We start from the raw sequence: 27053 nt of genomic DNA, 5'->3' as shown, positions 1-27053 counted from the left end.
AATTGGGGAAAATTCAACAATCTGAGTCAGCTGCTGCTGCCTCAGCCTGAAAGCTTCCAGGGCTGTCAGGAGCTGACTGGATTGTCATCCTCCTTTTGAGTTAATGCACCAAGTAAGTTATTTGTGTCATGCTACAGAGAAATCAAGCACGCACAACTAAGTAGCACTGTCAGATCAAAAAAAGTTCTTTGTGTACATATTTTCCAGAGCATTTTGTACCAAAGGAGACCTCAGAGATTAATGCTTATTTTATCAAGATTATCAAACATGCCCAGATAGAAGACACTGCATTTAATAATAGAATCAACCACTCTTTCAGCTGGATGGTGCATTCCTGGATTTTTCCCAGTTCTGCTGCTTGTTTCAAGGTTAATATTCTCAAGATCTCCATTGCTCTGCCCCTGCTCTGAGTCCTGACACACCAATATACAACTCAAAGGGAAGAGTCTTTACTCTCATCTGCTCAACTCAGCAGTGGAAATCATGGGGATGCCACATAATTCCTGTTCTGTGACATGAGAACAACTGTTATTATATTCTCTTACACACCTGGTTTCTTTCTTTATATGCCTTTGCTTCCTCTGTCTGCATTAATACTTCCTTGAATAACAAAGTCTCCTGAGAGACACGTATGGCATTGAAATGTTTACAAAGCCACATTGCCTGAGGGGAGAAAAAAAAATACAGGTTGAAACATCTGGAAAGAAAATGAAGCAATTTTTTTTCAGAAGGCTAAAGAAAGACAGAGTTTTCATAGCCATACATGTAAGTATACAGACATTTAAGTATATAAGCAACTTTAAGTCGTTTCTTATGAAGATGTTCAAGAGTATCCAGCTTTGAATAATGGCTTTTTCATCTACTGTATCTTAACACAGAATTTAAAGAAGGAAACATTCCTCCTACCATGCCCTCACCAGCATCACCTGCCGTTTCTGAGGTTCAAATGCAACTTTGACTTTTGCATTTAAACAGTGCCAGTGGACATGAGACAACTGACCATGCAAATGGAACAGCTCACAGCAAGGGATCACCACAAATGTGTAATTACCTAACTTCTCCCTGGCTAATTAAGGCTAAAAGGCTGGGAAAACAAGGCAGGCAGAATCCTGTTGCATTCCAGCAGTTTCACTACCTGAGGTCTCACAGACCTCATCTGAAAATATCTATTTAACCTGTAGTGTAATACCTAGGTGTATCCCTCAGGAATGATGCCCTTGAATTTGTCTTGTGCTCATCTATCACTCGGATAAATCTCAAAATTCTTTCCCCAGAATAAAATTCTCCAAAATGCTGAGGTCAGTAGAAAGTAAGAAAGTGAGTGGGAAGTGCTACAACACTGAGGGTAAGGTACTCACAACTGTAGTTTTCCCAGAAGCAGGGGGACCAAGGACACAGATTCTTGGAGCTATGGAACAAGGATATACAAATGTCAAGATGCAGAACAGCAAAAATCCCAACCAGTTTCCCACTCTTGCATTGCATAATACCACTGTAGCCACCATGAAACAATTATTTCAGCTGGAAACCTGCCTTAGTGGAGACTTTGGGATTGGGCTCCACTGGGAAAAAAAGGGGGAGCAGAAAATCAGTGCCAGCTGGGTCCTCCTTTAATCTCCATGGTCAATGAGATTAACACTCTAACTATGCCACTTGGAGAGATATGTATATCTCAATCCATTTAAACACATGGAGAGTTTGGTGGGTGAGCCATAAGATACAAATGTTTTCATACCTGAGTTTGACTTTTATTCCTGAAACACGGATTCAGAACTAATGCATTTTGTGATGAAACAATATTTCAGTTTTTAATTTCACCTAAATAGGTTGTGTCAGGTTTCAGAGATTTAGATACTGCAAAATGAAGGTTTCCCTCACTATGCTTTTTGACAGCTACTTTAAATTTTCAAGTCACCATTTAAAGTAATTTTCCTCATTTCTCTTTCTTGTGTTTCTTGCTGCACGTCCTTCTTTCCCTGAAGGGGCCAAGGTGCAAAAAATGCATCCCAGTTCTGAGGAATTCTTAATCCAATGCACACACACAACACAATAGGCATTACTGCCCTGAGCTTCTTTTGGAATGAATTAGAGGCAAGACAAACAAGAGAAAATGGAGTCCCTCTCAGGAAAGTATTTGGAACTTTTTCCATAAATACACCTTGGGCTTCAATCCCTTGAACTGTCATTTTTTATTAACAGCTTTGATGTTTTTCCCCCTATACCACAGGGAAAAAAAAACCCAAATCAGAGTCTGTGCAGGAGGGACTGGTTAGTATTTACTGGGAGTAACACAGGTCAGAGCAGAGGAGGGATCCACTCCCCCAAAAACCTCCTCAGCTCTCGATAACCAAGGGAGATCGTGTCTGATGGTAACAGACAGGCAAGGATGTGAAATGTATTTTCATGAGGCCTTCCATGCACTTAACAGTTATTGGGCAGGTGCAATTTTTAAACATACATGAAACCCAAATTACAGATTCATCTTTACAAAGTTATCTGACTTGGAAGGTTTAAGAACAACTCCCCCCTTATTGGTTCTTGCAAGTGCAACAGAACTAGTACACAATGTAGAAAAATACTTTAAAAGGATACATCAGCTGTTTTTATCACCTAATTTCTTTCAAATGTAATGTGATTAAATCCTAGGGTTTTTTTAAAATCTAACACCTTGAAACTCCAGCCCGGTACTTAGGAATTATTTATAAACAGCGTCATAAAAGAGTGCTTGGGTGCCAACACTAATCAACTTCTTCAAACCACTTCAAAGAAAATCAAAAAACCTTTCCATCCACAGATCCTTTTGAGGTTTAACTAGGAGCATGATTTAAAATTCACAAGAAAGCCCTTAGGTATTGAAGCTTTAATACACAGCTTTCTTGGACAAACGTTTGATAAAAAACGAAACATACCATTATATACACCATCTCATGCTTTAATATTGCCCAGGGCTACTGTAAATGCTCACTTTGTACTAAATCTGGTTTTCTCTCTGCTTAGTGGCTGGCAGCAGATGGGGCAGTAATTCACTGATTTACTCATTTGCACACTTGTAGGACTCCTCTACAGCGTTCTCCCCAAACATATGACACAGGGGCACAACCAGGACACCACTGGGTGGAATGTTTAACCCCTAATCAACAAATAGTCACTGTGTAATACTGCAGCTCCAAACTAGCAGCTAAATGATGTCAGGAAATTCTGAGAAATGCCTTTTTCTTTGGTAAAAAATTGTATTTAATTTTGTATTTAGTCTTGATAAGATGTTATGGGATTTACTCATCCAAGTAAAGCAAGTTTTAAAATTCAACAATGATTTTAGCTACAACAAAATTAATCTTGGAATAACAGAACAGCTGGACTCACAGAGTTCCATTTAAATTAAAAACATTCTATAATTAATACTAATACAATGAAATTTGCTTCACTTGTCAGAGAAATCTTTTGTCAAAGAGCAGAAGCACAGGGTACACACTGAACATTCTTGCAGAACTTTTTTACATTCCTTCTGAGGTTTGAGTGTAAAGGAGGAACTCACAGAAATGCCAATGACTTTTTCATTAGCACAAATCAAGATACTGTGTAAAAAAGTTGCATCTTTGAATATGAAAGAATTATCACTCTTCATGTGGCCCTTGAAGGTTTTTAGAAGAAGCACATGAAAGAACAACAAGCACAAACACTTTGCCACACATCTGACCTACAAGATATTCGAGGCAGTTGTAAGCTATAATCACCATTAGACTGGTTTATATTTTTAAAAGTACCTTAGATCCTATTATTAATTAAAAAGGTTTTCTAACTTCTCACCTGGGATAGATGCAATGCTTCTTTTCCACACATCTCTGTTTGAAATTTTCTCTAGGGCTAAAACTGTCTAGGCAAGGCAAGATCATGAAAATTCATTGCTTTACTGATGGCTCTAATCAGATTTTTTTTCTTCTAAATAGTCAGCACCTTCCACCATGATCAAAAAGTAAAATCGACTCTGCTACACATTTCTGTTACATTATTTTCCATATAATTTATTTTTAAAACAACATTTAGGCTTTAATTTTAATTGAGTTCCTCTCCTTCCTTAACAGGGCTTTCCAGACCAAAAGCAGAGAGCACTTTCCCCCTGACAAACAACTGCTGTAGTTCTTACCTTTAGCCTCTAAGTACTGAAGTCACAAGATGGAAACCTGCCTAATTCTGTTAAAATAACACTGTGGGGCTTCAGGACAAATGTTACCCAATGTGAAGAAATTTTATCAGCATTCTATCAAACTGCAGGAAATTCTTCCACATATTTTCCATGGGTCTACACACCAGATTGATTATTCACACTGCCTGCACCAGAAAAGGCTGGGCACAATTTGCAGGATTTGATTTTTTTTTTCCTTTAACACATTTAGCAGCATTTCAATCAACATCTATCTGATCAGCACCACTAAGAGCTCACAGCACCTCCAGTGATAATGATTTCATTGATGCTGCAGCAGAACTTTCATAATGGTTTACTCTGGTTTTAAAGAAACATCAAAGCTCCATGACACCAGCTCTCCCTGACAGCTCATGCAGAACAAAAATTACACTTCAGTTGTGCATATCCAAATATAATCTGCCTAAGGGTGAACAGTTTGTAAATCAAATAATTTGATTGAGGGTACATGCTTTTATTGTGCACAATACAGACTTCCCATTCAATTTACCAGGTTTTGTTCCACAGAGGAGCAGACACACTGTTCCTTCAGCTGAGACGCCACTGAGCTGTGGAACTCATTAACAGCAGTGAGTAACAAACTAATCAAAAAGCAGAGAATCTGCCAGCCCAGGTAGAATAGGAACCCAAATTTACACCTGACAAAAGGAGTAATTAGCGAGCTTAAAGACAACAGGAAATATCAGATGGGGCACAGAAGGCATTAATAATTGATACACCAGAACTCTTTGTTATTCCCTCAGAGGGTTTCATTGTTATAACTGTTAAAGTGCATTTCTTATTAGATTACCCACTAAAAAAAGAAATTAAAAGCATCTTGCCTGTAACTATTCCAAAATGCTCACCCTTTTTTTTTGGTTTTTGTTTCCCCCCTCCCCAAGACTCAGCCTGAAAAGTTTGATCCATCACCTGCCAACAGCAGCGCAGCTCCCAACAGCTGTTTACAAATCAGGAACTGAACTAGTCTGGTGTCTCCATTTTCACTTACCATCATCGTTGTTTTGCTTTAAGTGGTTTATCATGAACTCAATGGGATCATCTGGCTTATGAATTAATAGCTCTTCAAGCATGTTCTGGAAATAAATAGGACAAAGTCAGAGGAAAATTTAACACAGCTCTGCACTCGTGATATCTTGCATTTTTACAGCAATGAGGATCCTAAATAGTTTATAAATGCTTATTTATTTTCTTTCACAGACAAAATTGAGACTTCAGAACCTATTTTAGATGCTGAAAAACTGGAGCTAGACAGAAAACTGCCAGTAAAAAAAAATAAAACAAACCAACCTATTTGCTTTGGCTTATTTATGGTACATATGGACACCAGAAAACTTTGACTTGAGCAGCCTGGGGTCAAAAATGGTTGAGGCAGCACTGACATAAAAACCATACAAGGAGTTTGAGAACCAGAGTTAATTTGAATTTGTGCCTTTGCAGGGCAAGATGACCCTTCTCTAGCACATTCCCACAAATTCCTGACTAGCCCAGAGGAGTGCAGAATGGACAAGAACTGTGGAAAACACGACCCACAGAAAGGGCACATCTCACACCTGTACCAGCCTTGTCTCCTGCATGAAAAGGAGTGGGGAGAAGGGGGGGAAAAAAAAGAAAAAAAAATGCTTAAAGGCTTGCCTTGAATGTCTGTTTTGGAGCCCATTTTTATGTAAAACCCTTAAGGTTACATGGGACCTTGCTTCATCTCCCACCCATCACAGTGGGGATCCTGCACTGGTTTCAGGGAGGATTTGGGCTTTACAGGCAGAAAAAAGAACAACCCTGAGAAATCCATACATTTCCTAGCAAGACATTTCAGCACAGCCATGAGCTCTGTAATTAGAACTAAACATCAAACAGAACTAATGCTCTCATTTAGACAAGCTGCAGAAGTGCTCGTGCTGAAAGAGACATTTCTCAACAGCAGTCATAACACTTTCATATTTGCAAGTAAATTCCATAAAGTCCATCTAGTCCATGAAATTTTATATCCTTACCAAGTGATTGTCTTTTATTAGAGTGGCCTATTTTCCTTTTCTATTTCATCCACTTAATTAGAATAATTAAAATACTCAATTTTGTTTATAAACTGGTGATTGTGCAAGCTCGGATGCATCAAGGTCTGGGTAGCACAGACCATAAACGATGACATTTGTATTTTTATTGGAAGTTCATTTAAAAATTACTATTTTCCAGCAATATTTATTTAAACTAAGCAATCTGGATTTTGCTCTACATTTAACAGACCCTTTATAAATAACAAACCTAAGAAAATATGGGTTTATTATAATTAAAAAACATTCAGTGATTGACACTAGCACTGCCTCTTGCTGAAACCCTAAATTTTATCCAATTCTGCTAAACTCAGCTTTTTTTCACATGAGTTGTTCTGTTAAACTCTGGGAGAGGTTTATTTTGGGTCTCACGTAGTTTATACATTTTGTATTTTGTAAATGTTTTAGACAACAATTTAAAGCTGTGTATGTGTCATTATTTTGCCCCAACACAACTGAAGCACAAAAGTAAATCCTACAAACATTTTATGAAACATGAGTCCCTGCAGCTGCATTCAATGCCTCACGGTGTGCAAAACACAGTATTTAATTTTAATAAAATCACAAATACAATGTTGTGTTAGTCATAATAAACAGAGGAAAAAAATGATAGCAAAAAAAAAAAAAAAAAAGGAATAAGAAAAGAAATAAACACGTGGGTGCATTTCAGTGAGCTCTGACTTAGTGAAAATGACTTTTTAACAGAGTTGAGAGCAGCACACAGGGGAAAAGCTCTCCAGCAAGTTCTCCTATCAGAAAATTACCAGCATATTTAGTCCTTCACACAAACCTCCCCATGCACGACAGAATGGCTCTTCCGAACTTCCAGAACAAAACCCACCCTTCACCAAAGCAGGGAAACCAGCCTTGCCATGTACCGAAATCACAACGACACCACAGGTGCATTTTTCTCCCTTTATTTTTGACGCCTCCCCGAACAGCCGCAGCAGGAAGGCGGCGGGCAGGGTTTTAAGCCGGGGATGATCAGCCTGCGGTGAGAGCCCCGGTTCGGCCACGGCAAAACCTGCACCTCGTTCTTCCCGCACTCAGTTTGGCAATGTCCCCGCTTCGTCCTCATCATCCTGCCTCGCCTTTCACCGACTTTTTCCTTCCACGGGCTGCCACTTTCTTCCACAAATCAAATTACACGTATGAGCCGAAGGAACTGCCAATTAAAATAATTAAGGAAGACAGTCCACGGCACCTTCCCACACAGGGACACCCGAGCGTCACGTTCCCCAGGAGCTCGAACGGGGGCCCCTCCCCGCCTCCCCCGGTCACCCCGCGCCGCGGAGGGGCTGGCGGGGGGTCCCCGTTCACCTGCAGGAGCTGGAAGAGCCCCCGCTCCTCCGCGTAGGCGCCCGCGGGCGGCGGCCACGGCCGGGCCTGGTCCTCCACGGCGGCGTCCGCCATGGCCGGCCCTAGCAACGCGACGCGTTGCTAAAGAGACGTCATCACCGCGCGACACAGAACGGCCTCGTTCCACTCGGGGGCGTGGCCAGCGCCTCGTTGACTTTAACGGGAGCGGGGAGACGTCATCGAGCCGCGACGGTTGCCGGGGCCGCGGCGGCGCGGTTGCCGCGGCAACGGCGGAGCTGAGAACGCGCAGTCAGCGCTGCCCGCCCGCTCAGCCGCACAGCCCCGTTCCACCTGGGGAGCTGCCACACCGCCGCCGCCCGCCCACCGGCCGGTAGGAGCCGCAGGGCGGCCGGGGCTGCGGGCGGGGCCGCCCCGAGAGCTGCTGATCTGTCCGCAGGGTCCCGGTTCAGCCCCGGGACCAGGGGCAGGTTCGCCGCGGCCCCGGCACCGAGCGCGGCGCGGTTAACGGGAGAGCTCCGGCCGCTCCCGTTAACGGGACACTGCGGGAGCCGCTGGGGCGCTGCTTTTACAGCCCCGAGAGAATCCCCGGCTCCCCGCGGGCCCGGCGCTCGATGCATTGCCGCATTATCTTTACAACACTTAAACCCGCTCGGCTTTATGGCCTCTGATTGTCAGCGCTCCCCTCCGGCTTCTCTGCCTCTTGTTGCAGCATCATCAACTCCTTGACTTACTGCTTGGGGCTCTGGGACTGCAGGCCCTCGACACAACACATCTATTTTCTTGCCTTTTATATATTTTTTTTTTTTTTCTCCATAAGTTTTCTACTAACCGACACAATTCCAACTCAGGCAAGACATAGAATTGCATAATTTCTAAAATTGCTTCCTTTCTCTCCTTTTCGCCCTCAGATCCAGAAACAAGCCAACATGGATGAGGTAGTGGAAACCCTGGGAAAGATCGAGCAGAACTACAAGCTCTTCCAGCAGCAGCAGTTGACATTTATCAAAGCACTGAAACTCACCCGTGTGGAAGCCAATGACGTGGTCAGACCTGTGTCATCCATTAACCAGGTACAAATTATTCACTACAGTAGTTTAACACTGCCGAGGCACAGCCAGAAACAAGGGTACAAGAAAACAATCAAACCAAGCCTCCTTCCCCAGCCACACATGGAATCTGTAATCCTCAACTCACAGGAACCAGCATGCCTGCCTCTTTCCCCTGGTACAGCTGCATCTTTCTACACTGGTTATTAAAAATAATGGCTGTGCTAGAGAGGGAGGATTGAGGCTGAAAGTCCCAAGTGGGCAAGGGATTTTCTGGGCGGGTAACTGAATAGTCTTGGAATTTTTATAGCATGGTGTACTTAAAAGTAGAACTTAGATCACCTAGAGACAGAGGGGGAAAGAAAAACTTAAATAAAATCAGAAATGTGGATTTGAGACAGCAAAACTTGGGCACAAAACCTGGATCGATACCAAAAGCTGAGTAACAGCCTGGCTGATGTCAAGATTTGGAGACAGGAGCTGGTTGTCTGTTCCAAGGGCTGCATCTCCCTACCAAGCACTTTACTCATTGCCATGAAGAGGATTGTGACAGACAATGCACTGAGCCGTTTCTGCCATTGAGATGGTGTGTTACATTATGATGTTTTTACAAGCACTGATATTTTCCCCCTGTGCAGGTGCAGTGCTACAAAGATCACCACTGCTACAACTCCAGGGACAAGCACGTCCTCACCATGTTCATCTCCATCTGCAACGATCTCCGCAACCTTTGCCAGAAACTGGAACATGTGCATCCTGGGGACAGAGTGTCCAACAGCCTCATGGAGAAGTGCAAAGAGCTGCTGAAGGAGAGCAACGACTTCACTGCCCTCCGAGCCACGTAGGTGCCTCCTCAGCTCAGCTCAGCTCAGCTCCTGGGATTTGGCTGTCGGTGCTGGGGGACTGGCACTGCACATTCCCACCTGGCTTCTCCACCAGTTGTGTCTCAGCACCTTCCTGGCTTTAGTGAGGCTACAAGGTGCTGCCCAGCTTCCTGTTGCAGCTCTTGGGGAAACACTGCCAGTGTCCATGCACAAACAGAGTGCTGGTCTGTTTCTCCATCCTTTTCCTGGTGCATGGCAGGGCAGGAGATTGCCCTGAGGTCTGTGCAGTGCTCAGCCAGGTTACCTGCTCCTTCCTCCTGCTGCTCCTCTGCCCAGAGCTCATTTCTGCAGGGCAAGCGTCTCTATGTCTTCTCTGAGACTTCCAGATCTCTACCAGAGTGGTTTTTGGTGGGACTCATCTATCCAAGTGCAATTCTATCCATGCTTTTGTGTTTTTGGGAAATGGCTGCCTGTGCAATCCTGCCCTTCTCTGGGGTTCTGAGGGAGGCTGGGACTCCTCTGTCAATTGTTTCCCCTCTGTCCCACAGCTACCCCCACGGTGTTGTGAACTACTTGAGCTTGGCTGAAGCAACGGATTGTTATGGAGGGGTGGTGAGCCTCATCCCCATCGTTATAGACACCATGAGGGAGTGGATAACCTACACCAACAACAACCTGCTTCATACTGTGAGTCATGCACACACCATAGCAAGAAGACACCCAGTTTCCAAATAGCACCTGATGGGCTCTTTGCAGCTCAGACCTCCATTAGTAACAAAAATATTTTACGATTACAGGACAGAGAATGCTCGAAGTGCAAGTATGAAGACCCACGTTTGAAAAATAAAGCTCCCTGGATGCCAGCAAACAAACACCCCAATTAAGGATGGATCAAAGCTCCTGCATCATCTGGTCACCACCTTTAATCACCTGGCTGATTAAACACAGTGAAATGAACACTAGATACTCATCCTGAGTCCACTTTCTGAAGAGCTGCTCTGCAGCCACAGATGCATTTGCTCTCCCTTGCTGAGATTTCCCCTCTGCCCCTCATATCCCCACAGAAGGAGCTGTAGCTACAGCTGCTGCCTGGGGCCAGCACTGCACTGGGAGCAGGGAACACTCAGCACTCATCAGCTTCTAATGTCTCCTACAGGAATCTTGGACAAGTTACTTGAAATAGGATTTTACATTTTATTAGCCTTCTTTGTGAGGAACATCCCCTCCCAGTCACAGGCAGTGGGGTGAAGAACCTGCCTGTCTGAAGGATGTGATGCAGAGCAGGAAAGGGCTGGCATTATGGGTTAGACAGGTCTTTGACTTGTCTCTAAAGTTCCCTCACCCGCATAGAAATCGTTTGGTAAGCTGGACCATGGAATCCATGCTTACAGGACGAACTTCCCGCACACGGACACCCGCCCATCACGTTTCCCAGGAGCCCGCACCGGGGCCCCTCCCCGCCTCCCCCGGTCACCCCGCGCCGCGGAGGGGCTGGCGGGGGGTCCACGTTCACCTGCAGGAGCTGGAAGAGCCCCCGCTCCTCCGCGTAGGCGCCCGCGGGCGGCGGCCACGGCCGGGCCTGGTCCTCCACGGCGGCGTCCGCCATGGCCGGCCCTAGCAACGCGACGCGTTGCTAAAGAGACGTCATCACCGCGCGACACAGAACGGCCTCGTTCCACTCGGGGGCGTGGCCAGCGCCTCGTTGACTTTAACGGGAGCGGGGAGACGTCATCGAGCGGCGACGGTTGCCGGGGCCGCGGCGGCGCGGTTGCCGCGGCAACGGCGGAGCTGAGAACGCGCAGTCAGCGCTGCCCGCCCGCTCAGCCGCACAGCCCCGTTCCACCTGGGGAGCTGCCACACCGCCGCCGCCCGCCCACCGGCCGGTAGGAGCCGCAGGGCGGCCGGGGCTGCGGGCGGGGCCGCCCCGAGAGCTGCTGATCTGTCCGCAGGGTCCCGGTTCAGCCCCGGGACCAGGGGCAGGTTCGCCGCGGCCCCGGCACCGAGCGCGGCGCGGTTAACGGGAGAGCTCCGGCCGCTCCCGTTAACGGGACACTGCGGGAGCCGCTGGGGCGCTGCTTTTACAGCCCCGAGAGAAGCCCCGGCTCCCCGCGGGCCCGGCGCTCGATGCATTGCCGCATTATCTTTACAACACTTAAACCCGCTCGGCTTTATGGCCTCTGATTGTCAGCGCTCCCCTCCGGCTTCTCTGCCTCTTGTTGCAGCATCATCAACTCCTTGACTTACTGCTTGGGGCTCTGGGACTGCAGGCGCTCGACACAACACATCTCCTCTTTTTCCTGCCTTTTGCTTTTCTAGTTTTTTTTGTTTTTGTTTTTGTTTTTTTTTTTCCGTAAGTATTCCACTAACCAACAAAATTCCAACTCAGGCGAGAAGTAGAATTGCATCATTTCTAAAATTGTTTCCTTTCTGTCCTTTTCACCCCCATATCCAGAAATAACTCAACATGGATGAGGTGGTGCATACTCTAAGAAAGATCGAGCAGAAGTACAAGCTCTTCAAGAAGCAGCAGTTCACATTTATCAGAGCACTGGAACAAACCCGAGAAGAGCCCCATGATTTCATCAAACCTGTCTCATCCATAGTCCAGGTACAAATTATTCAACACAAAGTGCTCCCTGCACAGAAGGGAATATAATCTGGCTAGTCCAGAGCTGGACAGTCCTTGCAAATTGTTCCTGTAGTCCTGGCTCCCCATCCAGCTCACTCAGGTGCATTAACTCTGTTGTTGATATGGACAACAAGTCCTGTTATCCCACTGGTGAACATTCAGGCTGAATTGATACTCTCCTTAGCATTATTTCTGCGCACAGCAGCAATAAAATATCCTGCCACTCACAAGGACACAGCACTCAGCAAACAGTGTGGAAGGAGGAATCTGTAGTGCAAATGGACACTTAGGGGCCATTTTTTATTGTTCTTACAAACCTGCTGAGAATTTGGCCAAGCACATTCCATGGATCTTCTGTAAGCAGAGACTGAACCCACGTTGGAACAGCTCCTTCCCTCTTGTCGTGGAATCTTCCAGAAAGCACTGGAGCTGTTGGAGCCCAGCTCTGGCTGCTAACCAGCCACTCAGAATTTTGTATTTTGAAGAGTCTATAATTTCTTTGAAGAAGATACTTAATGCCTTGGCATGACATTTCCACACAATGCCATCACTCTGAGTAACACAACTGCTCAGGGCAAGCAGAGAATAGTATTGCTCTAACAGGTTAGCCAAGGCAATTAGGGTAAAAATGGGCTGAGGTTGCAGCCATGTACCAAATAAAGAGCATGCAAGAAGCAAACACATCAAACCATTCCTGGTTTGGTGGCTGCCTTCACTTCCCACCCTGCTGTGCCCAGGCAGCTGTGGCAGGGGCAGAGGGAGCAGGCAGACACCCCACAGTGACTGAGCCCATTCCTGCAGTGCTGTCAGCACAGCTGGCTTTGGCTGTGGCACTCCTGCAGCTCTCAGGGTGAGGCAGGCTCAGTGAGCTGATGGACAGATCCCTTACTCTGCCCTTGCTCAGTCATGAGGAATGACAGCAAACAGCCCGTGGTGCTCACGCCTGAGAGCCACGAGAGAAAGCAGCTTCCCCTCACTCACCCTGACAGCTTTGCAGCACAAGGTCAATGCAGTTTAACATCACTGACCTCTGGTTTTCCCCCTGTGCAGGTGCAGTTCTCCAAGCAATACAACTGCTACAATTCCACCGACAAGCGCATCCTCAACATGTTCATCTCCATCTGCAACGACCTCCGCAACCTCTGCCACAAGATGGAACATGTGCATCCTGGGGACTGTGTGACCAATGGCCTTTTGGAGAAGTGCAAAGTGCTCCTTAATGACAGCAACGACTTCACTGCCCTCCGAGCCACGTAGGTGCCTCCTCAGCTCAGCTCAGCTCCTGGGATTTGGCTGTCGGTGCTGGGGGACTGGCACTGCACATTCCCACCTGGCTTCTCCACCAGTTGTGTCTCAGCACCTTCCTGGCTTTAGTGAGGCTACAAGGTGCTGCCCAGCTTCCTGTTGCAGCTCTTGGGGAAACACTGCCAGTGTCCATGCACAAACAGAGTGCTGGTCTGTTTCTCCATCCTTTTCCTGGTGCATGGCAGGGCAGGAGATTGCCCTGAGGTCTGTGCAGTGCTCAGGCAGGTTACCTGCTCCTTCCTCCTGCTGCTGCTCTGCCCAGAGCTCATTTCTGCAGGGCAAGCATCTCTATGTCCTCTCCAAGACTTCCAGATCTCTACCAGAGTGGTTTTTGGTGGGACTCATCTATCCAAGTGCAATTCTATCCATGCTTTTGTGTTTTTGGGAAATGGCTGCCTGTGCAATCCTGCCCTTCTCTGGGGTTCTGAGGGAGGCTGGGACTCCTCTGTCAATTGTTTCCCCTCTGTCCCACAGTGACCACCACGGTGTTGTGCACTACCTGGGCACAGAGGAAACACAAAATCGTTATGGAGGGGTGGTGAGCCTCATCCCCATCGTTATAGACACTATAAAGGAGTGGATCTATTACATGCAGTGGAACAGGCTGCCTGATGTGAGTCATGAACATTGCACATGCAAGAAGGAGACACCCAGTTTCCAAATAGCACCTGATGGGCTCTTTGCAAGTCAGACCTCCATTACTAATAAAAATACTGTATAATTCCAGGAAGAAGATTTCTAGAAATATCTAGCTGCAAATTAGAGTCCACAACGAAGGCACCCTGGAAGCCACCAAGCAAATACCCCAGTTAAAGGATGGATCAAATCTCCTGCATCATGTGGTCACCACCTTTAATCACCTGGCTGATTAAACACAGTGAAATGAACACTAGATACTCATCCTGAGTCCACTTTCTGAAGAGCTGCTCTGCAGCCACAGATGCATTTGCTCTCCCTTGCTGAGATTTCCCCTCTGCCCCTCATATCCCCACAGAAGGAGCTGTAGCTACAGCTGCTGCCTGGGGCCAGCACTGCACTGGGAGCAGGGAACACTCAGCACTCATCAGCTTCTAATGTCTCCTACAGGAATCTTGGACAAGTTACTTGAAATAGGATTTTACATTTTATTAGCCTTCTTTGTGAGGAACATCCCCTCCCAGCCACAGGCAGCGGGGTGAAGAACCTGCCTGTCTGAAGGATGTGATGCAGAGCAGGAAAGGGCTGGCATTATGGGTTAGACAGGTCTTTGACTTGTCTCTAAAGTTCCCTCACCCGCATAGAAATCGTTTGGTAAGCTGGACCATGGAATCCATGCTTACAGGACGAACTTCCCGCACACGGACACCCGCCCATCACGTTTCAGGAGCCCGCACCGGGGCCCCTCCCCGCCTCCCCCGGTCACCCCGCGCCGCGAAGGGGCTGGCGGGGGGTCCCCGTTCACCTGCAGGAGCTGGAAGAGCCCCCGCTCCTCCGCGTAGGCGCCCGCGGGCGGCGGCCACGGCCGGGCCTGGTCCTCCACGGCGGCGTCCGCCATGGCCGGCCCTAGCAACGCGACGCGTTGCTAAAGAGACGTCATCACCGCGCGACACAGAACGGCCTCGTTCCACTCGGGGGCGTGGCCAGCGCCTCGTTGACTTTAACGGGAGCGGGGAGACGTCATCGAGCGGCGACGGTTGCCGGGGCCGCGGCGGCGCGGTTGCCGCGGCAACGGCGGAGCTGAGAACGCGCAGTCAGCGCTGCCCGCCCGCTCAGCCGCACAGCCCCGTTCCACCTGGGGAGCTGCCACACCGCCGCCGCCCGCCCACCGGCCGGTAGGAGCCGCAGGGCGGCCGGGGCTGCGGGCGGGGCCGCCCCGAGAACTGCTGATCTGTCCGCAGGGTCCCGGTTCAGCCCCGGGACCAGGGGCAGGTTCGCCGCGGCCCCGGCACCGAGCGCGGCGCGGTTAACGGGAGAGCTCCGGCCGCTCCCGTTAACGGGACACTGCGGGAGCCGCTGGGGCGCTGCTTTTACAGCCCCGAGAGAAGCCCCGGCTCCCCGCGGGCCCGGCGCTCGATGCATTGCCGCATTATCTTTACAACACTTAAACCCGCTCGGCTTTATGGCCTCTGATTGTCAGCGCTCCCCTCCGGCTTCTCTGCCTCTTGTTGCAGCATCATCAACTCCTTGACTTACTGCTTGGGGCTCTGGGACTGCAGGCCCTCGACACAACACATCTCCTCTTTTTCCTGCCTTTTGCTTTTCTAGTTTTTTTTTTTTTTTTTTTTTTTCCGTAAGTATTTCACTAACCCACAAAATTCCAACTCAGGCGAGAAGTAGAATTGCATAATTTCTAAAATTGTTTCCTTTCTGTTCTTTTCACCGCCACATCCAGAAATAAGTCAACATGGATGAGGTGGTGCATACTCTAAGAAAGATCGAGCAGAACTACAAGCTCTTCCAGCAGCAGCAGTTCACATTTATCAGAGCACTGGAACAAACCCGACAGGAAGCCCATGATTTGATCAAACCTGTCTCATCCATAGTCCAGGTACAAATTATTCAACACAAAGTGCTCCCTGCACAGAAGGGAATATAATCTGGCTAGTCCAGAGCTGGACAGTCCTTGCAAATTGTTCCTGTAGTCCTGGCTCCCCATCCAGCTCACTCAGGTGCATTAACTCTGTTGTTGATATGGACAACAAGTCCTGTTATCCCACTGGTGAACATTCAGGCTGAATTGATACTCTCCTTAGCATTATTTCTGCTCACAGCAGCAATAAAATATCCTGCCACTCACAAGGACACAGCACTCAGCAAACAGTGTGGAAGGAGGAATCTGTAGTGCAAATGGACACTTAGAGGCCATTTTTTATTGTTCTTACAAACCTGCTGAGAATTTGGCCAAGCACATTCCATGGATCTTCTGTAAGCAGAGACTGAACCCACGTTGGAACAGCTCCTTCCCTCTTGTTGTGGAATCTTCCAGAAAGCACTGGAGCTGTTGGAGCCCAGCTCTGGCTGCTAACCAGCCACTCAGAATTTTATATTTTGAAGAGTCTATAATTTCTTTGAAGAAGATACTTAATGCCTTGGCATGACATTTCCACACAATGCCATCACTCTGAGTAACACAACTGCTCAGAGCAAGCAGAGAATAGCATTGCTCTAACAGGTTAGCCAAGGGAATTAGGGTAAAAATGGGCTGAGGTTGCAGCCATGTACCAAATAAAGAGCATGCAAGAAGCAAACACATCAAACCATTCCTGGTTTGGTGGCTGCCTTCACTTCCCACCCTGCTTGCCCAGGCAGCTGTGGCAGGGGCAGAGGGAGCAGGCAGACACCCCACAGTGACTGAGCCCATTCCTGCAGTGCTGTCAGCACAGCTGGCTTTGGCTGTGGCACTCCTGCAGCTCTCAGGGTGAGGCAGGCTCAGTGAGCTGATGGACAGATCCCTTACTCTGCCCTTGCTCAGTCATGAGGAATGACAGCAAACAGCCCGTGGTGCTCACGCCTGAGAGCCACGAGAGAAAGCAGCTTCCCCTCACTCACCCTGACAGCTTTGCAGCACAAGTTCAATGCAGTTTAACATCACTGACCTCTGGTTTTCCCCCTGTGCAGGTGCAGTGCTACAAGGACCACCACTGCTACAATTCCACCGACAAGCGCATCCTCAACATGTTCATCTCCATCTGCAACGACCTCCGCAACCTCTGCCACAAGATGGAACATGTGCATCCTTAATGACAGCAACGACTTCACTGCCCTCCGAGCCACGTAGGTGCCTCCTCAGCTCAGCTCAGCTCAGCTCCTGGGATTTGGCTGTCGGTGCTGGGGGACTGGCACTGCACATTCCCACCTGGCTTCTCCACCAGTTGTGTCTCAGCACCTTCCTGGCTTTAGTGAGGCTACAAGGTGCTGCCCAGCTTCCTGTTGCAGCTCTTGGGGAAACACTGCCAGTGTCCATGCACAAACAGAGTGCTGGTCTGTTTCTCCATCCTTTTCCTGGTGCATGGCAGGGCAGGTGATTGCCCTGAGGTCTGTGCAGTGCTCAGCCAGGTTACCTGCTCCTTCCTCCTGCTGCTGCTCTGCCCAGAGCTCATTTCTGCAGGGCAAGCATCTCTATGTCCTCTCCAAGACTTCCAGATCTCTACCAGAGTGGTTTTTGGTGGGACTCATCTATCCAAGTGCAATTCTATCCATGCTTTTGTGTTTTTGGGAAATGGCTGCCTGTGCAATCCTGCCCTTCTCTGGGGTTCTGAGGGAGGCTGGGACTCCTCTGTCAATTGCTTCCCCTCTGTCCCACAGCTACCCCCACAGTGTTGTGAACTACCTGAGCTTAGAGGAAGCAAAGAATCGTTATGGAGGGGTGGTGAGCCTCATCCCCATCGTTATAGACACTATAAAGGAGTGGATCTATTACAGTCAGTGGAACAAGCTCTATGTTGTGAGTCATGAACATGCCACATGCAAGAAGGAGACACCCAGTTCCCAGATAGCACCTGCTGGGAACTTTGCAAGTCAGGCCTCTATTAGTAATAAAAGTACTGTATAATTTCAGGAAAAAGATTTCCAGAAATATCTAGCTGCAAATCAGCGTCCACAACGAAAGGCACCCTGGAAGCCACCAAGCAAATACCCCAGTTAAAGGATGGATCAAATCTCCTGCATCATGTGGTCACCACCTTTAATCACTTGGCTGATTAAACACAGTGAAATGAACACTAGATACTCATCCTGAGTCCACTTTCTGAAGAGCTGCTCTGCAGCCACAGATGCATTTGCTCTCCCTTGCTGAGATTTCCCCTCTGCCCCTCATATCCCCACAGAAGGAGCTGTAGCTACAGCTGCTGCCTGGGGCCAGCACTGCACTGGGAGCAGGGAACACTCAGCACTCATCAGCTTCTAATGTCTCCTACAGGAATCTTGGACAAGTTACTTGAAATAGGATTTTACATTTTATTAGCCTTCTTTGTGAGGAACATCCCCTCCCAGCCACAGGCAGCGGGGTGAAGAACCTGCCTGTCTGAAGGATGTGATGCAGAGCAGGAAAGGGCTGGCATTATGGGTTAGACAGGTCTTTGACTTGTCTCTAAAGTTCCCTCACCCGCACAGAAATCGTTTGGTAAGCTGGACCATGGAATCCATGCTTACAGGACGAACTTCCCGCACACGGACACCCGCCCATCACGTTTCCCAGGAGCCCGCACCGGGGCCCCTCCCCGCCTCCCCCGGTCACCCCGCGCCGCGAAGGGGCTGGCGGGGGGTCCCCGTTCACCTGCAGGAGCTGGAAGAGCCCCCGCTCCTCCGCGTAGGCGCCCGCGGGCGGCGGCCACGGCCGGGCCTGGTCCTCCACAGCGGCGTCCGCCATGGCCGGCCCTAGCAACGCGACGCGTTGCTAAAGAGACGTCATCACCGCGCGACACAGAACGGCCTCGTTCTACTCGGGGGCGTGGCCTGCGCCTCGTTGACTTTAACGGGAGCGGGGAGACGTCATCGAGCGGCGACGGTTGCCGGGGCCGCGGCGGCGCGGTTGCCGCGGCAACGGCGGAGCTGAGAACGCGCAGTCAGCGCTGCCCGCCCGCTCAGCCGCACAGCCCCGTTCCACCTGGGGAGCTGCCACACCGCCGCCGCCCGCCCACCGGCCGGTAGGAGCCGCAGGGCGGCCGGGGCTGCGGGCGGGGCCGCCCCGAGAGCTGCTGATCTGTCCGCAGGGTCCCGGTTCAGCCCCGGGACCAGGGGCAGGTTCGCCGCGGCCCCGGCACCGAGCGCGGCGCGGTTAACGGGAGAGCTCCGGCCGCTCCCGTTAACGGGACACTGCGGGAGCCGCTGGGGCGCTGCTTTTACAGCCCCGAGAGAAGCCCCGGCTCCCCGCGGGCCCGGCGCTCGATGCATTGCCGCATTATCTTTACAACACATAAACCCGCTCAGCTTTAAGGCATCTGATTGTCAGCGCTCCCCTCCGGCTTCTCTGCCTCTTGTTGCAGCATCATCAACTCCTTGACTTACTGCTTGGGGCTCTGGGACTGCAGGCCCTCGACACAACACATCTCCTCTTTTTCCTGCCTTTTGCTTTTCTAGTTTTGTTTTTTTTTCCGCATAGTTTTCCACTCACCGACACAATCGCAACTCAGGCGAGATGAAGAATTGTATAATTTCTAAAATTGCTTCCTTTCTGTCCTTTTTACCCCCACATCCAGAAATAAGTCAACATGGATGAGGTGGTGCAAACTATAAGCAAGATCGAGGAAAACTACAAGCTCTTCCAGCAGCAGCAGTTCACATTTATCAGAGCACTGGAACGCACGCGGGAGGAAGCCCATGATTTGATCAAACCTGTGTCATCCATTAACCAGGTACAAATTATTCAGCGCAAAGTGCTCCCTGCCTATGAGATCAGGGACAGCACGTGGCTGGCGTGCACTGGAGCCAGCTCAGGAATTAAGAAATGTTTCTATTGAAGGGAAGATGGAGAAAAGCTCTCCTGTACTGTTTGTGTATAAGTGAAGATGTGCGGAGAGAAGGTGCTGAGGGCCTCCTGTTACCTCAGAAGGAATCTCATGGCTGAGCAGCACTTTGTGGTTTAGTTTAACACTGCTGAGGCACAGCCAGAAACAAGGGTACAAGAAAACAATCAAACCAAGCCTCCTTCCCCAGCCACACATGGAATCTGTAATCCTCAACTCACAGGAACCAGCGTGCCTACCTCTTTCCCCTGGTACTGGTGCTGCTGTATCTTTCTATAGTGCTTATTAAAAATAATGGCTGTGTTAGAGAGGGAGGATGATGGATTGAGGGCTTAAAGTCCCAAGTGGGCAAGGGGTTTTCTGGGCTGGTAAGTGAATAGTCTTGAAATTTTTATAGCATGGTGTACTTAAAAGTAGAACTTTGACCACCTAGAGACAGAGGGGGAAGGAAAAAGCTAAATAAAATCAGAATTGTGGATTTGAGACAGCAAAACTTGGGCACAAAAACTGGATGGATGCCAAAGGCAGAGTGACAGCCAGTCTGTTGTCAGGATTTGGAGACAGAAGGAGCTGGTTGTGTTTTTCAAGGGCTGCATTTCTAATAGAAGGGCTTTGCTCATTGCCATGAAGAGGATTGTGACAGACACTGCACTGAGCCCTTTTTTCCTGTTTTTGGAAGCACTGGTATTCCACTAGTACTTGTTGGCAGAGTTGGAAGGGCTGCTTGTCGTGGGGGTGAAACCTGGTGGGTAGTGACCTCACAATTCCATGGATCTATGGCCTTCTCTGTGAAACCATACAGGGACTCAGTGGTGGCAAACTGTATCCCTGAGGGGGAGCGTGGGAAAGGGAAGAGAGCAAATTAATGGTAAGGCTGGGGAGCAGTTGGTGCAGCACACCCTGGGGATGCAGTGAGCAGAAGTTAACCCCTAGCAAAGAAACTTCACTGCAGACAAAAGCAGGCACCATTTTAGTTCAGTGCCATTCTCCCTACTTTTAACTTGCTATGGGGAGGGCAGAAGAATAACATCAGCAAACACAGACATGTGTAGGGAGTGCACACCACAGTCAGGTAAAGGCAACAGTGCTTGAAAGATGTCTACATCCATTAGGGTATAAAGTCTGGCTTGTCCAGAGCTGCACAGTCCTTGCAAGTTGTTCCTGTAGTCCTGGCTCCCCATCCAGCTCACTCAGGTGCATTAACTCTGTTGTTGATATGGACAACAAGTCCTGTTATCCCACTGGTGAACATTCAGGCTGAATTGATACTCTCCTTAGCATTATTTCTGCTCACAGCAGCAATAAAATATCCTGCCACTCACAAGGACACAGCACTCAGCAAACAGTGTGGAAGGAGGAATCTGTAGTGCAAATGGACCCTTAGGGGCCATTTTTTATTGTTCTTACAAACCTGCTGAGAATTTGACCAAGCACATTCCATGGATCTTCTGTAAGTAAAGACTGAATCCACATTGGAACAGCTCCTTCCCTCTTGTCATGGAATCTTCCAGAAAGCACTGGAGCTGTTGGAGCCCAGCTCTGGCTGCTAACCAGCCACTCAGAATTTTGTATTTTGAAGGTTCTATAATTTCTTTGAAGAAGATACTTAATGCCTTGGCATGACATTTCCACACAATGCCATCACTCTGAGTAACACAACTGCTCAGGGCAAGCAGAGAATAGCATTGCTCTAACAGGTTAGCCAAGGCAATTAGGGTAAAAATGGGCTGAGGTTGCAGCCATGTACCAAATAAAGAGGATGCAAGAAGCAAACACATCAAACCATTCCTGGTTTGGTGGCTGCCTTCACTTCCCACCCTGCTTGCCCAGGCAGCTGTGGCAGGGGCAGAGGGAGCAGGCAGACACCCCACAGTGACTGAGCCCATTCCTGCAGTGCTGTCAGCACAGCTGGCTTTGGCTGTGGCACTCCTGCAGCTCTCAGGGTGAGGCAGGCTCAGTGAGCTGATGGACAGATCCCTTACTCTGCCCTTGCTCAGTCATGAGGAATGACAGCAAACAGCCCGTGGTGCTCACGCCTGAGAGCCACGAGAGAAAGCAGCTTCCCCTCACTCACCCTGACAGCTTTGCAGCACAAGGTCAATGCAGTTTAACATCACTGACCTCTGGTTTTCCCCCTGTGCAGGTGCAGTGCTACAAGGACCACCACTGCTACAATTCCACCGACAAGCGCATCCTCACCATGTTCATCTCCATCTGCAACGACCTGCGCAACCTCTGCCACAAGATGGAACATGTGCATCCTGGGGACTGTGTGACCAATGGCCTTTTGGAGAAGTGCAAAGTGCTCCTTAATGACAGCAACGACTTCACTGCCCTCCGAGCCACGTAGGTGCCTCCTCAGCTCAGCTCAGCTCAGCTCAGCTCCTGGGAATTGGCTGTCGGTGCTGGGGGACTGGCACTGCACATTCCCACCTGGCTTCTCCACCAGTTGTGTCTCAGCACCTTCCTGGCTTTAGTGAGGCTACAAGGTGCTGCCCAGCTTCCTGTTGCAGCTCTTGGGGAAACACTGCCAGTGTCCATGCACAAACAGAGTGCTGGTCTGTTTCTCCATCCTTTTCCTGGTGCATGGCAGGGCAGGAGATTGCCCTGAGGTCTGTGCAGTGCTCAGGCAGGTTACCTGCTCCTTCCTCCTGCTGCTGCTCTGCCCAGAGCTCATTTCTGCAGGGCAAGCATCTCTTTGTCTTCTCCAAGACTTCCAGATCTCTGCCAGAGTGGTTTTTGGTGGGACTCACCTATCCAAGTGCAATTCTATCCATGCTTTTGTGTTTTTGGGAAATGGCTGCCTGTGCAATCCTGCCCTTCTCTGGGGTTCTGAGGGAGGCTGGGACTCCTCTGTCAATTGTTTCCCCTCTGTCCCACAGCTACCCCCACGGTGTTGTGAACTGCTTGAGCTTAGAGGAAGCAAAGAATCGTTATGGAGGGGTGGTGAGCCTCATCCCCATCGTTATGGACACCATGAGGGAGTGGATAACCTACACTAAGCGGAACATGCTGCATGATGTGACTCATGGACATGCGACGTGCAAGGAGACACCCACTTCCCAAACAGCACCTGCCAGGCACGCTGCAGCTCAGACCTCCATTAGTAATAAAAATGCTGCACAGTTGCAGGACAGAGAATGCTCGAAGTGCAAGTGTGAAGACCCACATTTGAATAGTAAAGCTCCCTGGAGGCCACCAGGCAAACACCCATATTAAAGGATGCATTAAAGCTGCTACATCATCTGGGCACCACCTTTAACCACCTGGCTGATTAAACACAGTGAAATGAACACTAGATACTCATCCTGAGTCCACTTTCTGAAGAGCTGCTCTGCAGCCACAGGTGCATTTGCTCTCCCTTGCTGAGATTTCCACTCTGCCCCTCATATCCCCACAGAAGGAGCTGTAGCTACAGCTGCTGCCTGGGGCCAGCACTGCCCTGGGAGCAGGGAACACTCAGCACTCATCAGCTTCTAATGTCTCCTACAGGAATCTTGGACAAGTTACTTGAAATAGGATTTTACATTTTATTACCCTTCTTTGTGAGGAACATCCCCTCCTTGCCACAGACAGCGGGGTGAAGAACCTGCCTGTCTGAAGGATGTGATGCCGAGGAGGAAAGGGCTGGCATTATGGGTTAGACAAGTCTTTGACATTTAGACTTGTCTCCAAAATTCCCTCACCCCCATAGAAATAGTTTGGTAAGCTGGACCATAGAATCCCTGTTTACAGGATGCTAAGATTTCCCATACCTGCCACTGGCTACAGATGCCAGTGTTCTTCAGCTGTGCTCTGCTGAAGCCTCCTGCTGCTCCTCACAGAAACCCCTCACATCTGCTTGACTCCGAGAGCAGAATTAATTTTGCCCTTAGTTTGTGTACACTGACCATAGCCAAACGTGGACAAAGCCCCCCTGTGCTCCTCAGACCTCTACAAATAAAAGCCATTTCCAGTCCATGTGATTCATGTGGAATGTGGTGGAAGGATCATGTTCAGATGGCTCCTGTTCAAACTGCAGATTAAACTGCCTGTGCTTTCCGTGTTTCAAGGCAAGGTTAGCATCAGGTTAGCCCAGATGTCCCACCTAAGGGGCAGGCCCATGATGGCCCGTGGGCTCAAAATATGGAGCATGAGGTCAGCACGTGATCAGACCCTACAGCCCTTCCTAAATAAGTGTCCTCCTTGTGTCTGACTGCTCTTTCCCCCTCCCACAGGCAAATTACCCCCTGCTCTTTGCTTCCTGCTGAAGACACTCCTGAATATACAATTTCCCCTTGCATACTGGGCTCAGTTTTTTGTGAGAAAGCTTTTGCCTTAAAATCACCAAGTTTTGGCAACAAGCAGCTAAAAACAGAAGGGAGAATTAATACAGAAGAAGGGCATAGGAAGGAATGACAACTCAGATGAAATGGAAAGTATTTTCAGGAGCATTTTTATTCCTCTCATAACCCCATGTTGTTTTGCACTTTTTTCCTTTCCCCTATCCACTTGCAATGCACCCACCCAGTCTGGAGTAAAGCCCTATTTTTAGGGAGATTTGATCCAACTGAACTGAACTGAACCTTGGTGAACTCAAAATGGGAACAGAGGGTCACAGTGTGACTCCTGGGCACTACTGGGGCCACAGCCAGTGGAATGTCACCATCAGCCTCTCTGACTTCACTTGAGATCCCTGGTGAGAGGCAGCTTCAGGCTGAAAGTCCAAGTTGTGGCAGCTGCCCTGTTGTGTTCCATGGTGGAGACAAGTGTCCAGTGACAGTTGCTGTCTTGGAAAGCTTTTCAGAACAAGCTGCAAGGACTGAACGATGACAAGTATGAGGGACACCAGAGATGCTCTTCCCAGATCTTGTTTCCAACCACCTTGGCCCTGTCCTATGGTTTAAATTTGAACACACAGGCTGTGAGGAGACCAGAATTATCCTCCAGTTTGTAGCTCACTTTCAGCTTCCTGGGATGAGCAGAGCACAAATGGTTTGTCAGAACAGTCCTACCAAAGCCAGTCCTCCACTGCTGCTCAAAACTCCAGTGCAGTTGTCATTTTGCACCTGACAAAAAAAGCTCCCAGATTCATGCACACAAGAAACAGTTCCCAAATCTTAGTAATAATTTCTAGCCTAGCCCTATCCTTTCAGTCAGTGTCATGCAGCCAAAATTTTAAGACCCAAGCAGAAAAATGAATGCATAAAACTTGCAGTCTGAGGTTTGATAATGACAAGACCAGAATCTGTTGGAAGACTGCAGATTTAAGTCTCACAAAAACATCCAGACAAATTACTTAATTTCCATACAAGTTCTCCTCTTCCAGAGTGGATGGACACTTCAAAAGACAAAAAGATACAGCAAGAATTGTTTTCCTCTACTACAAATCAAGCTGTTTGAAGAATTTACATAAACAGGATGTAAATGCCAAACAGAAAAGTGCAATAAAGTTTTACTTTAGCCTCGGTGAGCATAAAATTTCAAGATACACACTGAGAAACCAGGCAGGGCACCAGCCTGACTCTCCTACAGATCTGTCAGTTAGTCCAGGAAATAAATGCTGCTTTTTTGTTCAAAGGCTGAAATAGAGATATGGACTGGTAATAGATGATATCAACAGAATCCTGGCATCTGTGTGATTTTATCTCTGTGCTCCCATTGATTCAGCTAAGGGTCAAACCAGGCTTTTGTCAGACTGAGGAACCTGATGGAGTTGAAGGTGTCTCCACTCACTGCAGGGGGTTGGACTGGATGAGCTTTAAAGGTGCCTTCCAACCCAAACAATTCTGTGATAAGCCATTTTTTATGTTCAATAGGTGGTTCCAGCCTCCCACACCGGGAGGACAGGACACAGCTCAGACCCCCAGAAGTTAAGATGAAGTGTCAGCAGTGGTGGTGGGCTCTGGAGGGAAGCGGGAGGATGATTCAGGAGAGAGGAATCTCAGCATCCCAGAGCTGATGCTGATGCAGAGTGAAGGGATGGGCTTGGCAGGGCCTCTAGCGGCCGCCTCACAGCAGTGTCCAAACCTCTCACCAGCAACTTTTCCACAGTTCCACCAACCTTGATGTCCCCCAGTCATAGATCCACAGGGCCTTTTAAACTCTGGTTACAGGTATCCAACCCCTGGGGCACAGCCCAGGGCAGCTGTGGGGCCACTCCAGCCCCAGAGCTGTAATTTCAGAAGAGCCATTGGCTGTTCCTGTCACCAGCACCCTGCTCCATCAGCTCCCCACATCATAAACACCCCAAGGCAGGAGAGGTTTTCCTGGGAGTCCTGAATTGCCCTGGTGGTGCAGCACCACTCTGAGCTTTCAGTCAGCACAGCGAGCAGAGGCAGCTTCACAGAAACCAGGAATAGCCTCTGGAGCCAGGAAAGATGAGCCAGCACAAAACCGGACTGAAAAGATCTTCAGGAAAAAAAGGTTCAGCCAAGCCCACAGACACCAAAATCATGACACCATAAGTCAACGATTTGGAACAGTCTTGTCTGGAAAGCAAAGCCTATGGGAATGCAAACCAAGCTTCCTTTGCAGAGCTCCTGAGTATGAAGAGATGAAGCAACTCCTGTGATTTCCTGTTTTTAAAATCCACTATTGTGCCAGCAGTTAAGTAGTTCCAACACATCAGGATCAACAGCAAAGATATTTTAATTTCCTGAATTTGAAGTGTTTCCTTCCCTAATATCTCCTGTGTGGTTATCAGCTGTGTTATGAACTACCCAATGTACTACTTGGCATTAGTAAATCAGGAAGGTACTTAATTTTTCTCTTTTTGTACTCCAGTAAAACACTTCAGTGGGTAATTTTTATCCAATAATTTTTTTACACTGGCAAGTGCAGCCTTGCAATGCCAAGCTTAAGGGATGCCTTATAATGAACCCATTCTGTGTAAGGGCAAGTTAAATTCACTTTGTGCCTTGTTTTCATTTTACTACCCCATGCTGTAGAACTAATCCCAGTGCAGGGCTCCAAACAACTTTCTGTGTCACTGAACTCCAAGATGATATTTATGCTATTTTCTATATAAAATTCTCCATAAACATGACTTGGCCAAAGCATGTTCACAATGTATCACTTGCACAACTTAGACCCTTGCCTGTGTTGCTCATATTTAAGAATTATATTCCATCCTTAACTGGAATGTTAAGGCTTGTGTATGGATTACTAAACTGCTTTGAGCAATCTTTCAAATATTCATTTATTTCAAGAAGAAAAAAAACCCAACAAACAAATAAAAATCAATGAAAGACCAGAA

General features: G+C 48.5%; 4 protein-coding genes, 1 long non-coding RNA gene and 1 pseudogene across 9 annotated transcripts in view; 4 read left to right on the top strand and 2 right to left on the bottom strand.

Moving 5' to 3' along the window:
- The window catches only part of AK8 (adenylate kinase 8), a 77512-nt gene extending 58738 nt beyond the window's left edge, over nt 1-18774 (bottom strand). Inside the window, exons 1-4 of one of the 4 annotated variants that reach the window (XM_056505108.1) lie at nt 18628-18774; nt 5190-5274; nt 1359-1408; nt 550-663 (exon numbers count right to left, since the gene is read on the bottom strand). In XM_056505108.1, coding sequence (XP_056361083.1) covers nt 550-663; nt 1359-1408; nt 5190-5274; nt 18628-18720 — 342 coding nt within the window. In that variant the 5' untranslated portion in view covers nt 18721-18774. Of the gene's footprint in view, nt 1-549; nt 664-1358; nt 1409-5189; nt 5275-7569; nt 7794-18627 lie in introns of those variants that run through there. The other 3 variants (XM_056505109.1, XM_056505111.1, XM_056505110.1) reach the window with 3 other exon arrangements.
- LOC130260080 (sperm acrosome-associated protein 9-like) lies at nt 7689-10401 on the top strand. The gene is made up of 5 exons (XM_056505113.1): nt 7689-7939; nt 8478-8639; nt 9254-9456; nt 9988-10126; nt 10237-10401. The coding sequence occupies exons 2-5, from the start codon at nt 8496-8498 to the stop codon at nt 10321-10323; spliced, it is 573 nt and encodes a 190-aa protein (XP_056361088.1). The 5' UTR covers nt 7689-7939; nt 8478-8495; the 3' UTR covers nt 10324-10401.
- Nucleotides 10927-14644, top strand: LOC130260081 (sperm acrosome-associated protein 9-like). 2 transcript variants are annotated; one of them, XM_056505114.1, is made up of 5 exons: nt 10927-11322; nt 11892-12047; nt 13119-13321; nt 13848-13986; nt 14101-14644. In XM_056505114.1, the coding sequence occupies exons 2-5, from the start codon at nt 11904-11906 to the stop codon at nt 14113-14115; spliced, it is 501 nt and encodes a 166-aa protein (XP_056361089.1). In that variant the 5' UTR covers nt 10927-11322; nt 11892-11903; the 3' UTR covers nt 14116-14644. The 2 variants fall into 2 exon arrangements, with proteins under 2 accessions (XP_056361089.1, XP_056361090.1); XM_056505115.1 differs by having other exon boundaries at nt 11170-11789.
- On the bottom strand, nt 12355-14936 carry LOC130260083 (uncharacterized). Its single transcript, XR_008841736.1, has 2 exons — nt 14815-14936; nt 12355-13872 (listed from the first exon to the last, which is right to left on the bottom strand). It is a non-coding gene; the product is annotated as an uncharacterized LOC130260083 (long non-coding RNA).
- LOC130260079 (sperm acrosome-associated protein 9-like) lies at nt 15757-18402 on the top strand (annotated as a pseudogene).
- LOC130260078 (sperm acrosome-associated protein 9-like) lies at nt 18721-26981 on the top strand. Its single transcript, XM_056505112.1, has 4 exons — nt 18721-18997; nt 19550-19705; nt 21960-22162; nt 22699-26981. Exons 2-4 carry the CDS (start codon nt 19562-19564, stop codon nt 23033-23035), a joined length of 684 nt encoding a protein of 227 aa, XP_056361087.1. The 5' UTR covers nt 18721-18997; nt 19550-19561; the 3' UTR covers nt 23036-26981.
- Nucleotides 26982-27053: the final 72 nt, after the last annotated feature.

This window comes from Oenanthe melanoleuca, chromosome 17 (genome assembly GCF_029582105.1).
Source record: "Oenanthe melanoleuca isolate GR-GAL-2019-014 chromosome 17, OMel1.0, whole genome shotgun sequence".
Taxonomy (NCBI): Eukaryota; Metazoa; Chordata; class Aves; order Passeriformes; family Muscicapidae; genus Oenanthe; species Oenanthe melanoleuca.
This window is presented reverse-complemented; position numbering and strand designations above follow the sequence as displayed.